The sequence below is a fragment of the Rhinoderma darwinii genome, chromosome 3 (assembly GCF_050947455.1).
Source record: "Rhinoderma darwinii isolate aRhiDar2 chromosome 3, aRhiDar2.hap1, whole genome shotgun sequence".
Lineage (NCBI taxonomy): Eukaryota > Metazoa > Chordata > Amphibia > Anura > Rhinodermatidae > Rhinoderma > Rhinoderma darwinii.
This window is the reverse complement of record NC_134689.1, coordinates 117,836,390-117,855,005: the sequence shown is the minus strand read 5'-3', so window position 1 is coordinate 117,855,005 and position 18,616 is coordinate 117,836,390. Positions and strand designations below refer to the sequence as shown.

Here is an 18,616-nt window from a genome sequence, read left to right as displayed (position 1 = left end):
CTGATCAAATCCAAGTTGATTAACTAAGTTGGTATTGGGGTATGTTCACCCAGGGAGGATGTGCTGTGTAAAAGTACGCAGCGTATCCGTCCTAAGACCCACAAGGGATTCCAGCCAAAAAAACACAACAAATTTTGGTGCAGTTTTTCTGCCTGAATTTCCTCGGAGAGCAGTGCTCAAAAAAACAAAAAGTTAATACTTACCCTCGGGCGTTGTCCTAGCGACGAGTTTTCCGTGCAGCTCGGTCTCCTGGGATGACGCTGCAGCACATGTGACCACTGCAGCAGTGTCATCCCAGGAGGGTGGGCTGCACGAAAAACAGAGGAATGCATCACTATGACCACGCATAAAAAAAGGGTTGTGTTTTTATGATTTGTGACTTTTGCGCTGCAAAAAAAGCAAGATTGGCTGTTTATCGCGGGTTTTACCTCCGCATTGAATATAATTGGGAAAATGCGCAACAAAAGAGCAGCGATTCTGCAGAATAAATTCACATGCTGCGGATTTAAAAAATGCACTACAGGTCAATTTAGAAATGGCTTCTCAGCGGATTTTTTCTGCAGCTTGTGGATGAGATTTGTTCAAATCTCATCCACTTTGCTGCTACTATAATACTCTGCAGATTTTCGCAATGAAATCCGCCCTGTGTGAACATACCCTTAGGGTTATGTTGTGTGTATGCATTGCTATGGGAGTGCGTTAGCCGGGACCGATGCAAAACGTCACAACAGGAGGCTGACTGCACAACGACCAGCCAGGTTAGCAGGAACGTGTTGCTATTGGAGTGCGAGGGGAGGTGAGTATAATCTTTTTTTATTTAAAAGGATTACACCCTCAGCATATGGAGCAGGCTCAGCCTGTGAGCGCGCTCCATACTTCCCCCTTTACCTTCTACCGTACATGTCGGGAAGGGGTTAATACCTTACTCCTGTTCTGTTTTCTTTTAGGTGCAATGTGGTCATGAGACCTCATTTGGATTAAAATCATTAAATACATAATTTTCACACATATAAACATACTGCAAAACACTGCACCTGACAAAAATCAGAAGAGATCAAATTTCCTCTTCTCGATATGGATGGTATTGATAGTCATTTTTATTTTTTTATTTTTTTATGTACATTAACGGGCCTTTCTACATTTCTATATTTTTTTTTGGACAAATTAATAAGATTGGGTGTCTGCACTAAAGATTAACCAATATGTACATATACTTTCACGCATTCTATGTTGTAGGCATAGGTATTATCCATTTGTGCACAACTCATTTGACTTTGTTTTGCTTGCAAGAACAACATAGATCAAACCACAAGCATCAATACCTTTGAGACATAAATGACCATAGTAAATGGGTAAAAACAGACAAGACATATCAACAGCCAAAATAAAGCACGTAATTACAAAAGCAGGCTGCAAAAAGACTTACAGTGCATGTTTAGAACTCACACAGGAACTGGTCTATTGCAGAAGAGCAGTAGAAACTTGGAGATAGAGGAACAGCCACTTTATATGTAGAGGGGAAGAGAGAAGAGCGAAGAGGAGAGAGGACAGGTGAAAACAAAGGGGTTGGGAAGAAGAAGAAAGACAGACATTAATATAAGGGGAATCATTAAAGGGGATAATAGTAACACAATACGACTGATACAAAATGATGGTATCGATAACTTTGCTTCCACACATACTCAGAGATGCCCTAGCAACATCATAGAAATAGCAGACTGGTTACATAGACTAGTAAACCAAGGTCATTAGCATAACCTTTTTTTTTTCTGGAGACAGCCACCCACAACAGCTGATCGGTACGGGCAACTAGCCTCCTAAATACCATCTGAAAAGTGACTGGATTCATTACTGTGCATGTAATCATGGCTTCAGGTGAAGTCCTGGTTTTGGCGGGGCTTCCGCTCATCAAGTGCTCCCCAGGCTGGGCTTTACCTCACATTTTGTTCAGGTGGCTTCACATACAGATGTGTTCCCAGGTAGAGCAGCAAGTTCTGTGGGTTTTTACCACAAAAGAGCACCAAATCTCTCAAAGACTACTACAAATAGTAAGTAGGGGCTGCATTCTCGTCAGTTTCTTTCTATAATCCTGGGAAATGTGAAATTTAAGTCCAACAGTACTCTTTGGTTTGCTGAGAGATTTTCCTGTGTAACTGAACTTCTCTTCTGACGAATATATTTTACATCACCGTTAATATTCAGTTTTATCTATTTACTTCTCATTTCATCACCTGCATGGTGGTGTTTATCACTCAGGACAGAGATTTATTTCTTATTAATTTCTCTTAATGCCTGTCTCCTACTCATATAGGTGAACTACCTGTGAGGTGAACTACAGCCATGACACCCTGCAGCATGCGAGGTGCCCGGAAAGGGCTATGCAATATGTAAATCCCTCTGAGGATCAGAAATGATGAGCGCAAGAAGCTAGGTCAGTTTATATGGGGATATTTCCACCAAAAATTATTTACCCCTGGTTAATGCAGGAAGGAAGAGAAGGAAATTATTGAAACCGGTAAGGTGCCTGGAAAGGGCCATGCTAAATGTAAGGCCCTCCCAAGCTCTGAATATGGAATGGACTAAGGGAAGTGCGCAGCACAATGGACACTGTTATTCATGTAGAAAATAAGACCCTTATGACAAACAGTATGTTTAGCTTTAAGGTCAGACCTCAGAAAAGGATTATCATTGTAGGACTCATTGTGACTTATAATATTGGACTTCAACTGGTGAAACAGACCCGGCACCTCTGATATTGTGAGTGCAGCTGGTGAGATAGACCCTGCACCTCTGATAATATGTGACTTCAGCTTGTTAGACAGACCCTGCACCTCTGTTAATATGTGACGTCAGCTTATGAGACAGGCCTCTTTCCTTTTTAATTTTGTCTTCCCAAAATAGACATGTATAACTTGAAAGGGTCTGAGTTCGTTTGAACATGAAAGATGCATTTCTATAAGTCTGTTAACAGATCGTTTGCTCCACTATTGGTTCACAACATATAAACACCTCAGAAACTTGTTTGAGCTTAGTTATGTTATCTCTGAGGCAAATGAACTCATTGCTTTCTCATTTATCTATAGCCAACAGATTACCTCACAGATTGTGCGAGCCAGACCCTACTCCGTTGTCTGTGGTAACAGTGGAAATTCCATCATGTTACTCCATTAGGAGAAAGCCTGCCACACAGCTGCCAAACCAGTAAGGCGCAGTAAAGACTTTTTTTTTTACAAAGGTCCAGAGTGGCTTTCTACACAGACGTACCTTCTGTTACAGCTGCAAAAAGCAGTCCTCATATGTGAGAGCCTTTATTAAATGATTGATAGGTCCTCATGTTCATGCTAATTGTACCTCATGTGGAGCCAGATCTTGGTCCTTTATTTTTATGTTTTCTACAATAACTGTAATATTCACTTACAGCACCCTATATCTGTAATTTTTGTGTTTCAAAATGCAAAGAGCTAGAGTGGATGAGTCTCAAGGCTCTAAAATCTCACAAGCACTGAGACTGTTGTGTTCTCACTTCTGAGAGATTTACTAAGCAAAATGCATCAGATTGATATAGCAAACTGAACCCAAAAAATTGAAAACATGGGGCGTGCCAAATTACCTTCTCCTACTTGGACAATTTTAAAAAGTGTCAAAGAGAAAGACCCGCCTAAGAGGAGTCTTATAATGCACTATGTATATGCATATTTATTGCAGATTTATAGTTCACTGAATGGAGAAAAATATGGTCTGCAAGTACCTAGAATATCACTTAATATGTCAAACCTTAAATATAGCTTTTAATAATCCATGAAAATAATAGGACCAGAGTTAAATCCATATAGGCAAAATAGAACCAAACATAGAGACACAAACCAATAAGGGCATCGATGTGTTTCACGCAAATATTAGCTTGTGTTCTGAACTGCCTGTATTTTTGTTGCCATTAGCAACCGACAGAAATACAGGCGATTCAGAGCACATGCTAATATTTGTGTGAAACACATCGATGCCCTTATTGGTTTGTGTCTCTATAGGGTGTTTTACACTGGGCGATTATCGTGCAAATAAGCGTTTTATATAACCCTCGTTGCTGATATTTGCCCTGTGTAAACAGGGCAGCCATCAGCAGATGGACGAGCAAATGCTCGATCATCTGCTGGTCGTATTGGTTTAAAAAAGTCAAATATTATCGTTGCCGACATGATCATAATGTATAGGGACGAGCGATCGGAGTAACGACCGCTCGTCCCCATCCATAGCTCCGTGTGACAGGAGCAGACGAGCACAGATTAACAATGTCTCGTTGATCGGCGCTTGCTGCACTGGCCGATTGTCAGCCGGTGTAAAAGGGCCTTATGTCTATTTTTAAAACCTATATTTTCAGTTTAAAGAGGCTCTGTCACCATATTTTGCAACCCCTATCTGCTATTGCAGCAGATCGGCGCTGCAATGTAGATAAGAGCAAATGAGGCTTGCTAAAGTCCAACTGGGCGTGTTTAAAGTAAAAGTCCAACTGGGCGTGTATTATGTGTGTTACATCTGGGCGTGTTTACTTCTTTTACTAGCTGGGCGTTGTGTATAGAAGTATCATCCACTTCTCTTCAGAACGCCCAGCTTCTGGCAGTGCAGAGACACAGCGTGTTCTCGAGAGATCACGCTGTGACGTCACTCACTTCCTGCCCCAGGTCCTGCATCGTGTCGGACGAGCGAGGACACATCGGCACCAGAGGCTACATTTGATTCTGCAGCAGCATCGGCGTTTGCAGGTAAGTCGATGTAGCTACTTACCTGCAAACGCTGATGCTGCTGCAGAATCAACTGTAGCCTCTGGTGCCGATGTGGCCGACACGATGCAGGACCTGGGGCAGGAAGTGAGTGACGTCACAGCATGATCTCTCGAGAACACGCTGTGTGTCTGCACTGCCAGAAGCTGGGTGTTAACGAACAGAAGTGGATGATGCTGATTCGTCAGCATCATACACTCCCATTCCTAACGCCCAGCTAGTAAAAGAAGTAAAAACTCCCCGATGTACGCACATAATACATGCCCAGTTGGACTTTTACTGTAAACACGCCCAGTTGTACTTTTGCAAGCCTCATTTGCATAAATACAAAAATGGTCATAACTTGGCCAAAAATGCTCGTATTTTAAAAATAAAAACGTTACTGTTATCTACATTGCAGCGCCGATCTGCTGCAATAGCAGATAGGGGTTGCAAAATCTGGTGACAGAGCCTCTTTAACAGTGACACATTGTTGCAGATTACTAGTATAATTGTAAGTCACCAATGAGCTGGTGTAAAAAAGAAACGTGTCTAACAGGCTTAGCAAGTTGTGTCAGATCTATAATACCATCTGCAAAGTTCTAATAAATTTGACAAACTATGTTGTGCCCCGCCATCATCAGTGGGTGCCTGCTGTACTACACACCTGCTACAGTATATACTACAATTGCCCGGGATCGAAGATAACTTCGTTTAACCCATTAGATTCCACGGTCAACAGCGACAGCAGCATCTAAGGAGTTTAAAGGTCCTCTTACACGGCCCGTACTTATCATCATGTCGGCATCATGTTTCCCTGTTTGCACAGGGAGATGTGCTGCCGAAAAACGATAATATTTTACCTTTTTAAAACGATGCGATCATCAGATGATCGGGCGTATGCTCGTTCATCTGCTGATCGCTGCCCTGTTTACACAGAACAATTATCGGCAACGAGCGTTCTCTGAACGATCATATGACCGATAATTGGCCTGTGTAAAAGGGCCTTTAAACAGCTAGGGGGCTCTCTCTGTTTCCCCATTAGGACACCCCTAACAAAGTCCCCATGTCAATGTCTATTAGGCCCTTGACAAAGGCATGGCCTAATAGATTGCCTGTCAGTTTTAGGCTGAGTTCACACAACCTATTTTCAGGCGTAATGGAGGCGTTTTACTCCTTAAATTATGCCTGAAAACACGGCTCCAATACGTCGGCAAATATCTGCCCATTTATTTCAATGGGTTTGCTGATGCACTGTGCCGACGACCTGTAATTTTACGCGTCACTGTCAAAAGACGGCGCGTAAAATAACAGCCTCATCAAAGAAGTGCAGGACACTTCTTGGGACGTAATTGGACTCCAATGAAGAACAGCTCCAAATTACGTCCGTAATGGACGCCACGCAAAACGCGAGTACATGCAATTACGTCTGAAATTACGGAGCTCTTTTCTCCTGAAAACAGCCCCATAATTTCAGACGTAAATGCAGTTATCGTGTGCACATACCCTCACACTGACAGGCAAAAATAATTTGGTATACTAAGCAGGGGACTTTTTTTTTCCATGCAATTTGCTATTCTTGTGCAAAAAGTAGTAAAACACAAAAAATGATATATATTTGGTATTGTCGTAAAAGTACCGACCAATAGAATAAAGTTAACACGTTATTTATGCAGCTCGGTGAACAGCGTAAATTTGAAAAGCAAAACAATGGTGGAATTGCTGTTTTTTCCATTCCTCCGAAAAAAGCAAATAACAGTTAATCCATGATCTATATGTCGTCGTCCCCAACAAAAAAAATAAAAATTGTTCTAAAACTGTTTTTTTTTTTTTTAATGCAACAAAATGGTAAAGGGTAAATGGGAACAGAGATAGGGTACATGTGATCTCCATTGTCAAGAAAAACGAAGCGGGAGATCAGGACATCATTACAATCAGAACAGAGGTGGTACCAACTCGTGTCGCTGTTGTACCATGTTATGGGACACAAATCACTTCGGAAACCACATACAGAGTATCATTAAGGTATACAAAAGCATCAAGTACCAGCAAGATATGTAAGGTGGGGAAGGGGGATTAAGAAGGACACGCAAGTCACAATTTGTCAAGCGATAAAGCTCAAAAATGAATATGCTGATGTTGGCAACACAACCAAAGTTCGTTTATTTAATCGGTGGATCACCTGCTATCATTTGCTCAAGATACCATGGGGTATATTGGAAACATGTGCAGAGTTTTTGTTTATTCTTTGTGTCCCATGATGAAAACTTTTTTTTTAACTTTGGAGTTCTTTATGTAGGGTAGCCTGCACCCAATCCATCCTGAAAACATAGGATAGATTTTGGAAGAATAATTTCAAGGTTGGGGGTTGTGGCGAGAGCCATTCTTGTAATATAGCTTTACGGCCACACTAGAGATTATGAAAAGTAATTTTTATTTGGCGCGCAAAGAAGTATTGGAGTCTAAAGAACCAAAAGTGGCCCAGGCAGGCGATAATGGCACAAAGTTGACTAAGTGTGTAAGAGCAAAACTATTAACCCATTTCCAAAATTGTTGCATGCGGGAGCAATCCCAGAAACAGTGACAAAGATCTGCATCTAGTTCTGCATATTTGGGAAAAGCCAATGAAGGAAATTGGCACATACGATAATTCCTCAGTGGTGAGATGTAGGCTCTAAGTAATTTTAAATGCCATGTCCCAGTACCCTGTCTTGTGTCTCAGAAAGGGCACCTAAGTGTCATTAATGCAAGATGCACCTTGCATTGGATTTATATTTTGTGGCTCAATGAGGAAAACAATGTGATGTGTAATTCCCCTCTTTACTCAGGGACTCATAATAAATAAAGGGACATCAGACTCTTTATCCACAGGATTATACACATATCCTGGCTGGTTTCACATGGCTGTGATATAGCCACATTTTAGGGTGCATATTACGACTGCAATGACTGCCCCTCCCCAGCTCTATTGAACTGAACATAGAAATTTTTTTTAAGTCACCATGATCTATCAGTTTGTTTTGTGCAACTTTCTAAATACTTTGTAGTAAAAATGATTTTAACTTTTTGAGATACAGCTGCTTTGTATTCAGAACAGCTGTATCGTGCGCGGATACCTGAATCCATCAAGTCAGCGGCACTGATGGGTTCAGTGTCAGCGAGACCTGCAGGATCGAGCGGTTATCGATCACATCTAAGTTATGAACAAGCAGAAATTGGGGAGATGTCTCCAGCTCACCTTTTAACTGGACTTGTATTTTTTGGTAGTAGTCCTAGCGCTCGGGTCCTCGTGACGGCACACGATAAACTTGCTGTTTGTAGAGAAAGGGTGGGTGGATCCAGCGCTGAGATAATTAAAAGGAAACTTTTTCCAAGTTTTAATCTTTCTTCATTAAAATAGATTAGATAGCATGTTGGTAATGATGTCCTGCAATGCTGGGAATATTGAATAAGGATGAATAGCCTACGCGTTTCGAACGCTGCCTGCGTTCTTATTCATGGATTGACTGACTGTGGATACTGTGTTTAAATGCCCATGGTAACGTGTGATTTTAATTGCATTCCAGGAGCCTGTGCTGTTGAAGCGCAAACCCGGACCTGCCTCTTCCACCCGAACATCCGGCACTCCGGTCCAACTGGTTCCGTGTTGGTGAGTATTATAGTATTATATTGTGGACTTCTGATAGTAAAATTTATTGAAATCATTGTATTTTTGTTATATTTTTACTATATTGGATGTTCTAGGTGATATTAAATTTAAATGTCCTTTTAGAAATGTTAGAAATGGCTTGTAAAACGCATTGAGTCAGCTGAGTGTGTATAGTAACTAAGTAAAGAAGAGGAAAGTTATTGTGAGTGATTGGAAGATTGTGACATTGTCTGCTAAAAAGCATATATATCTTTCTTGATGTTTTGATATATACTGCTATTAAAAACGTATTAAATTGGAGGTTGAGGTTGTGAATATCTTAAAAACCTTTTTGGTTAGGTGGAAAACTTGTAATTTTTCATATATCCACCTGTTGATTTATATTCTTATATTTAAATTCGATGTAACTGATTTTTGCATGCGTACGTGATTGTGTACTGCGATTTTCTGCAATAATGTATTTATTGTTGACACGAGAAAGTCTATGTTTTCTCTGTTTTCAATTGTGAAAATGCAGGAAATATGTCTATTTTGTCTCTTTTGGTTGCATGTGTGAATGAAGACTAACAGGTTGACAGAAAGCTAGTTTGAAAAGTGGCTGTATATTTAACTTATATTAATAATATTTTATGTTTTTGTATACTTTCGATCTTGACACTTGGTCTATTGTTAATAAATATAGGGCTTTTTCTTGACTCTATTATATGTGTCTACTATGGATTTTTTCAATAATGGAACATGAGCTCCCTTTTTAAATTGAGACCCTCTGGAACTCTAGTTTTGAGGCGGAATATCCAATAAGCTTCCCTTTGAAGCATTTTTTCTTTCATATTTCCTCCTCTTTTGGATTTACGAATTTTTTCGATTGCATAGCATCGGAAGGAGTTAATTGTTCTTTTGTGAAAATGAATGAAATGCCTTGCCGCATTCGAGATATTGTGAATGTTAGGATTTCTTATATAGCTTAGGTGTTCAAGTATACGGATTTTAAGTTTACGGCTTGTGCAACCTACATATTTCAGATTACATTCAGTGCATTCTATTATGTATACTACTAATTCTGAGTTGCAATTAATGTAATTTTGTATGGTAAATGTCTCTGAATTGTTTGAGTTCGAAAAGGTTTTTGAAACGTGGGTATAAGAGCATATTTTACAAGGATGTTGTCCACATTTGTATGAGCCTTTGTTTTCCAACCAAGTGGTTTTAGGTTCTGTAGATTGAAATAAGGATGGAGATAGAATGCTTCCCAGTGATGGAGCTTTACGGGCTACTACTCTGCATCCTCCTTTAAGAATAGATCTTAGATTATCGTCTTCCATTAAAATGGGTAGGTATTTATTTATAATTTGTTGAAATTGATTGCTTTGTTGGAGAACTAGGGTAGGCTTATCTGGTTCTAATTTCATGCCTTTTTTGGTTTGATTTAGCAGGTTGGTTCTACCTGTTTTAGCTGTAATAATATCTGCTCTTTTTCACAAAAGAACAATTAACTCCTTCCGATGCTATGCAATCGAAAAAATTAGTAAATCCAAAAGAGGAGGAAATATGAAAGAAATAATGCTTCAAAGGGAAGCTTATTGGATATTCCGCCTCAAAACTAGAGTTCCAGAGGGTCTCAATTTAAAAAGGGAGCTCATGTTCCATTATTGAAAAAATCCATAGTAGACACATATAATAGAGTCAAGAAAAAGCCCTATATTTATTAACAATAGACCAAGTGTCAAGATCGAAAGTATACAAAAACATAAAATATTATTAATATAAGTTAAATATACAGCCACTTTTCAAACCTGTTAGTCTTCATTCACACATGCAACCAAAAGAGACAAAATAGACACATTTCCAGCATTTTCACAATTGAAAACAGAGAAAACATAGACTTTCTCGTGTCAACAATAAATACATTATTGCAGAAAATCGCAGTACACAATCACGTAGGCACGCAAAAATCAGTTACATCGAATTTAAATAAAAGAATATAAATCAACAGGTGGATATATGAAAAATTACAAGTTTTCCACCTAACCAAAAAGGTTTTTAAGATATTCACAACCTCAACCTCCAATTTAATACGTTTTTAATAGCAGTATATATCAAAACATCAAGAAAGATATATATGCTTTTTAGCAGACAATGTCACAATCTTCCAATCACTCACAATAACTTTCCTCTTCTTTACTTAGTTACTATACACACTCAGCTGACTCAATGCGTTTTACAAGCCATTTCTAACATTTCTAAAAGAACATTTAAATTTAATATCACCTAGAACATCCAATATAGTAAAAATATAACAAAAATACAATGATTTCAATAAATTTTACTATCAGAAGTCCACAATATAATACTATAATACTCAACAACACGGAACCAGTTGGACCGGAGTGCCGGATGTTCGGGTGGAAGAGGCAGGTCCGGGTTTGCGCTTCAACAGCACAGGCTCCTGGAACGCAATTAAAATCACACATGTTACCATGGGCATTTAAACACAGTATCCACAGTCAGTCAATCCATCTCAAGCCATGAATAAGAACGCAGGCAGCGTTCGAAACGCGTAGGCAATTCATCCTTATTCAATATTCCCAGCATTGCAGGACATCATTACCAACATGCTATCTAATCTATTTTAATGAAGAAAGATTAAAACTTGGAAAAAGTTTCCTTTTAAGTTCTGAACAGTATAAATGACATTATAAATTTGTTGTGCAGGTTGTTACAGTCCTAGCAATACCAAATATGTGTATAGAATTTTGAGGTATAGAGTTTATTTATTGTAAAAATGTGCATCTGTGTGTTTTTGTTTTTTCTTACTGATTTTTTAAATTTAACATTCCTTTTTAATGTAATTTATTTTTAATTTTTTTATCCCATAGGAGTATTTTTCGCGTCCACGAGATTATCATGACACCCTAGTCATGATGCGTGTAACGTCCAGTCATTCATGATGAGCATAGACGTCAAGCGTCGGCAACTGGTTTAAAAAAGTTTGTTTATAGACATTTGTATATTTTAGAACTAAAGCAAAATAACAGAAAATGCTAAACTCTTTTCTAATCACTACTACAATCCATACATGCCAGACAAAATACTAATAGTGCATGACCACCTGAACAATTGCATATATTTGGCATACGTTTGGTCAATAGCAGCTTATGGCTATGTTCCGTGTATGCACCAGGGGCATTCCTGACATACAGATGTGTCTTCCCTTACGTTCTCTCTAAACCCGACATAACCCGAGATGTATGGTGCGAGATGTTATACAAACATCTTAAAAAAAAAAAATGGCAACTGTCGCCTGTAGAATTCCATGTTAAAAAACCATATACCTTTAATGTATACATTTTTTTTTTTACTGGGTTGCTGCGATGGATTCCTCTGATGAATGCCATTCATCGCCCATAGACTCCCATGTTAAAAAAAGCAAAAACTTTTAACGTATACTTTTATTGAATGGCGTGACAATATATTGAATTGGCATCATGACAAATTGAATAACTTAATGCAGGACAAAGTAAGGGTGGGCGTATCTGTATACGCCAAACTTTAACCAAAAGCATGATGAACATAGCCCCAATCTGTATAAAATCTTCGTATGAATTAATACATTTGGTGATTTTGAACCAACTCCTACAGGATGATCTATAATCCAGTCCTGAGTAGCAGGTACCCTTTCCTGGCATAGATATGCTATGTGTGCACATTGTAACAAATGACGGCACTAAACAAGAGACAGTCACTGGCATAGCAGTTGTCAAGCGGTTTGTATTTTGTTTTCGTAGAACTAGAACCAGTATCGGCAATGGTAACCGGAGCTACTGAGCCACGGGAGAACACGCAACATTATTATGAGAGATTTCCAACAATAAGACTCATTAATATACAATAGGTGTAATAATACAGACAAATAAATTGAGGCTATGAAGCGTTACAAGATTGCTAACTCCTAATAGAGCAGACTGTAAAAATAATTACAAGCAATTGCATCACAATTTGAACATTTCCCCCAGGCAACAATACAATGTGCCATTGTTCAAACATTTTCCAATATTTCTTCTAATGAAAGAAAACAATGGGAAAGGAGCATTTTCAGGTTGCAATCAATAGTCCCCATTGTGTAGAAACAAGTTGGCTACTAGGTTTATTCTGATACAACCAATGGGTATATGGCACATTGACCCAGGTATAGGATATTGTTGTCTTGGAAGGAATTTTTGTGATTATTTAAAGACTTTATGATACATAGATGGAAGCAGGGGACAAGGATAGATTTGTATGAACAATGGGCTTGATACAATAGATAAACAGTGAGGTTTAAGTGACGCACATGAAATCCATTACACGAGAACAAAAATGAAATCTCTTCTACCTGCTGCTCCAAGTTGATAATCTTTTTCTATCCTTTCCTGCCAACTTGTCTGAGTGATACTAAAAAAAGCAATATACAATTAACTTCTTCAGCACTGAGTGGAACTAAATAAAATCAAGGCAAATTAATTCTTGGTCTGCCTCACTGTACGTGCTTTCTCTGCTTCAGTTCCAATCCAAACTGGCAGCTCTGGCATGAAAAGTAAAATATTTCACTGTCCAAATCCTGCTGCTCAAACAGAAAACAAACAGTAGAGAAATATGCGGAGAAGAAAAGATTAGTCAGAGATTCAAATGAAAAGCATCCTGCTCGCTCGTGTTTTATAGACTTCATGAGCAAACATTTCATCTGTGCCAAGCCATTACATGGCTATATCCCATACACAGGACTGAATTGTTCAGGATTTCGTTATTGTTTTAACTTGGACTCTGCTACATGCAATTACCATGGCCTCAGAAATCAATCTAAATCACTCAATAATAACCTATTAAGAAAACAAAGTGGTACTAGTATCACATGGAGGCAATCCAAATCCCACTCTCATGCCTGATTCAGTACTCACCAAAACCGGAAACAAAAATTGCTTAAAGGGAAGGTGTCATGAATTATTATTTTTTTTTTATCATATTGCTTTTAATAAAATATTTTCAAAAATTTTATTTAATTGTGTTGTCATGTTTTACTTTTTAATGTCTTCTGACTTTTACTTCTCTATGGGGACTGCCATTTTTTTTCATATCTGTATGTGTCGATTAACGACACATACGGAGATGCTATACGGCACATACAACCCCATAGAGAATGTGAACGGGAGCCGTTCCATTCTCAGTGGCGTGCGCCGTCTGTGTGGGAACGGCACATGCACCGCTCCCACACAGACCAAAACGAAGCTCGTTCGTAAAGCGAAATCCGGCACCATTTTCATGTGGACTGGAAGCCGCTGCCGGACAGTAAGATGATTTCCAGCCGCAGGGAAGAGGAACGTAGGCCAGCGGAGGCAAGAGCAGGTAATTTATGTTCGTGTATGTTCGTGTGTATTATGTTCGTGTATGATGTGTGTATTATGTGCGTGTATGTTCGTGTGATACTGTCTGCTGAGCCCTGTATCTAATCCTCCTACCACTGTGCATTCGCTCAGAAAATGGCGGCACACAGTGTAGGAGGTTTGAAGACATTCAAACCCCTCCCTCTCCTGGCACTAGCCAGAAGAAGGGAGGGGGGATTGTGTGAGGACACTAGAGGAAAGTGTGTCCACCCCAAATTTTAAGTATGCATCAATGAGGTTACTTTACCACAGTGACCATGCTGCAATTTTGGGAACTGCTCCCTCTAGTGGCCAGCACATGGAAATGTTATAAATTAGAATCTAATTTATAATATTTCCTGACTTGTGAAAAAATTAAAACAATGTGTAATCCCTTAAATACGAATTGTTTAACTGAATTTTTTTTATTTTATAATTTATAGCGACACATTCCCTTTAACTGTGGCTTTGTTTTCTGAGAGTGTGCCTTGGTTTCAGACAAGTCAGATAACGAAGTAGCAAACATTGGTATTTTTTATCACCAGATGACATGAGTAGAATTGATATCATAGTGGCATATTAACGTGAAGCTCTACTCAGGCTGTTAATATTACCACATATTCTGTTGAGGCACTTGTCTCTCTCAGAAAATCAAGGTCCTTATGCAGTTCTTCTGGCGTTCATCTGTCAGTATCCTAGAAATGCACTTGTAAACATTCATGAACAATGTCCTACACTGATGAGACAGATTAAATAATGATCAGCAGACATACACTATAGGGACAAAAGTATTGGGACACACCTCAATCACTGAATTCAGCCCCGTTGCCACAGGTGTTTAAAACTCAGCACCTAGCCATGCAGTCACCTTTACAAACATTTATGAAACAATTGGTCATTTAAAAGAGCTCACTGAATTCCAGCGTGGCACTGTAATAGGAAGCCACCATTGCACCAAGTCAGTTCGTGAAATTTCTTCCCTCCTAGATATTCCACGATCAACTGTGAGTGGTATTATTGCAAAGTGGAAACATTTAGGAAGTACAGAAACTCAGTGACAAAGTGTCAGACCACGTAAAAATACAGAGCAGGGTCGCCAAGTTCTTGTAACAATGCTTTATAGACCGACCGGATACAGAAACAGATAAGCAGATTTCAGGATAAAGCAAAGTAATTTATTAACTTGGGTAGTGGATCCTTGGACTGCAACCAGTTGGCAACTAGAAGCAGCAGTGACAACACCACGAGGACAGGGCTGCAGAAACATGTAATGGGGTAACTGGACATTCCATAAATACAAAGAAGGGCCAACAGGCTCAGACGTGGCAAACAGCGGAGTTGCAGAGACGGAACCAGAAGACAGACGGAATACTAATAACAGTGCATGTACCACCTGAACAATTGCATATGTTTGGCACACGTTAGGTCAATAGCAGCTTAGGCGACGTTCAGTGTATACACCAGGAGCATTCCAGACATACAGATGTGTCCTCCCTTACTTTCTCCCTAAACCCGACATGTATGGTGCGAGATGTTAAATATCTTAAAAAAACATACCTTCAACAGTTGCCTTCGACAGATGCCAACTGTCGCCCGTAGAATCCCATGTTAAAAAACATATACCATTAACGTATACTTATATTTACTGGGTTGCTGCGACGGATTACTAAACGGTATTCAGGGGGCTTTATTTATGATCATAAAAAGCGAAAGAGAAAAAAAAATGTAGATAAGGAATTTCTATGTATTACATTTTGTCATATATAGTTGCAAATGTAATAGAAAACCTGTTCCTTCTATGAAGATTTTTGAGAGATGGAAGTTGAAATGCTAAATTTGGAGATGACCTGATAAATACAAGCTAACTTGTACGTTAACCTCTTTCTGCTTTATCACATACATGCTCGTCATGGGAAGAATCCCCTTCCTGCATTCCAACGTGTATGCATGTGGTTGCGTGAGCCCGGATGTGACTAACAGCCGGACTCTCATTGCAACGGCGGGGATTGGAGATACCTCTGATCCCGGCCATTTAGAAACCCTTAATTGCTGCAATCAAGTGACTGCAGCATTTAAGTGATTTGACAGAGGGTAGGAAGTTTCCTTTGTAATCTATCGGCAGCCCGCGAATGCCGGCCGCCGACAGTTTTCAGTGACAGGCGCTTTCTTTTTTCCGGGCCATTTGATCACATCCTAGTAAAATGGGTAAGGCATGCTATTTATGATATCCTTGTTTGGGACTCTAATTATATCCACAGTTAGCAGGGTGCTCATTTGGCATTTTGTGACGGTTTAGCTACTCACGATCACCTTTCAATGACATACCCTCTTTTCTGTGAATGTATTTACGCTAATTGATAAATGTTTTCAACTCCACTTTTGCGTGTAAACACTTGGTTAAGTATTGGTATGGAGTATTGCTTTGACTCCTTATGTATATTTGGAAAGGGCCCCGCTTTCCCATATTATTAACCATGCTTTGAGAGCCCCGGAATATACCCCCCACTATAGATAGCGCCACCCACAACCCCCGCAACACCCTCTGTATATAGCGCCACCTAAGCTCCCTCCAGGATCGGAATCCCCAGCCAGCGCTCTGGCCGAGGAGTCCCATCCCAGAGGGTGCCCCGCCTCTCCCCATCCCCGATGTAGATAGTGCCACCCCCCTGCAGATAGCAACCCTCCGCGATGTAGATGGCATCTCACCCCCTACTGTAGATAGCGCCACCTGAACTCCCTTCTAGGAGCGGAATCCCCGGAGTTAGATCACACTGGCTAGGGATTCCGCTTCTAGAGCGAGCCCCTGAAGTTACTGTCCATTTGGACAGAATTCATTATTTGGTTTCCATAAGAAGTGTTTTTATTATGCAGAAGTGTAAAAAACAAACAAACAAATATACATATATAGTATCGCTGTGATTGTTTTAACTCAAACAATAAGGTTAACACATTATTTAAACCGTATAGCCAACGGCTTACAAAGATGCAAAACACAACAACGTAATTGCTTTTTTTAATATTCCCCCTTAAAAATATAATAAAAGTTAATCACAAAGTGTACTCCAAAATGGTACCAATTAAACTACACCTAATCTTGCAAAAAACAAGCCCACATATGGATACAATCGACAGAAAAATAAAAAGTTATGACTCTTGGAATGTGGCAAAGCAAAAACAAATACATATTGTTTAAAAGTGTTTTTATAAATCATTATTCATATTAATAGTACATGCTCCCACGAGAAAATGGTAGCATACAAGGATAATTTGGTTCCGAATTATGAGAAGTTATGGGGTCCATGGGTGCGCAGTGCTTATAACTGTATAGCCTAATACTGGTATGAACTAATATATGGTTGTGTTACAGTTGCCTTTCTGTCGAGGGGCGCAGGTTTGCCCATCTGAGATTTATTTCCTATTATTTGAAATGTCAACATTTTTCACTTATGATTGATAGATACGTGATATTTTTGTTTTCTGTGTTATTTTGTTTCTATTTCTTGTATGTATGACCTGATACTTACCGGTTTATGACATTTATGTATATTACTAAGCATCAATGTTGCTTATACATAAGATTATACAATGTTGCTTATAAAAAAGATTTTGTATGTTTGGATTCTTGTGAAAAAATTACAAAAGTTCAATAAAAATTTGATAAAAAAAAAAAGTTTTTATAGTGCATAAGTAGTAAAACATAAAAAAAACCTATACATATGTGGTATCGTCAAAATCATACCGACCCATATAATAAAGCTAACATGTTATTTACAATACATAGTGAACAGTGGGAATTTGAAACGCAAAAAACAATGCTGAAATAGCTGTTTTTTTAAATTCTCTTCCCCCAAATTTTTTTAACCCCTTAAAATTACGGACGATCTTCATTTTTGTTTTTTCCTCCCTGCCTTCCAAAAGCCATAACTTTTTTTCTTTTTTCGTCGTATTGTACTGGGAAGCTGAAAAAATTATTTGTGGGGTGAAATGGGCAAAAACAGCGATTATGCCATTTTAGGGGGAGTTTTGTTTTTACGGAGTCCATCAGGCGGTAAAAACTACATATTCACAATATTCTACAGGTTGATACGATTACGGCGATACCAAATGTATATTTTTTTTTATGTTTTACCACTTTTGAAAAAATAAAACTATTTGCTAAGAAAAATATATATTTTGTGTCGCTATATTCTGAGAGCCATAACTTTTTCAGTTTTCTATCAATTTAGCAGTGTAAAGGCTTACATTTTGCACAGCAAGCTGTAGTTTTCACTGATACCATTTGGGGTGGGTACATGCGACTTTTTGATCAATTTTTATTCCATTTTTTTGGAGCATATGCATATGCAATTTGCATGTTTTTTATTTTATTTTTTTGCGGCGTTCACCGAGCGGGTTAAACAACACTATATTGTGATAGTTCTGACTTTTACGGACACGGCGATACCAGTTATGTTAACTTTTATTTTTTAATATTTCTTTAGGGAAAAAATGGGAAAAGTTGTTTTTTTTAAACTTTTAATATTTCTTTTTTTTGGAACATTATACAAAACTTTGTTTTTTACTTTTTTTATTAGTCCACTTAGGGGACTTGAACCAGCGATCCTTGGATCGCAAACATGATATACTGCAATACTAATGTATTGCAGTATATAGTGATTCTGTCAGTCTCCTTAGAAGCCCTTCATTAGGCCCCCAGGCTGCCATGACAACCATTGTCACCAAGCGTTCACAAAGCAGGGGGAGCGATGGTGTGTTTGAGGGGGCTCTTCTCTGATTTTAACAATTTAAATGCAGCGGTCACGATTGACCATGGCATT

General features: G+C 38.9%; 1 protein-coding gene across 3 annotated transcripts in view; it reads right to left on the bottom strand.

Annotated features, from left to right (window-relative positions):
• Nucleotides 1-18,616, bottom strand: part of HTR4 (5-hydroxytryptamine receptor 4) — a 497,831-nt gene that overhangs the window by 94,640 nt on the left and 384,575 nt on the right. Inside the window, exon 7 of one of the 3 annotated variants that reach the window (XM_075856616.1) lies at nt 1,427-1,503. The exons of the other annotated variants lie outside the window; for them this stretch is intronic. Coding sequence (XP_075712731.1) covers nt 1,443-1,503 — 61 coding nt within the window. The 3' untranslated portion in view covers nt 1,427-1,442. The remainder of the gene's footprint in view (nt 1-1,426; nt 1,504-18,616) is intronic. 3 annotated transcript variants of the gene reach the window in all.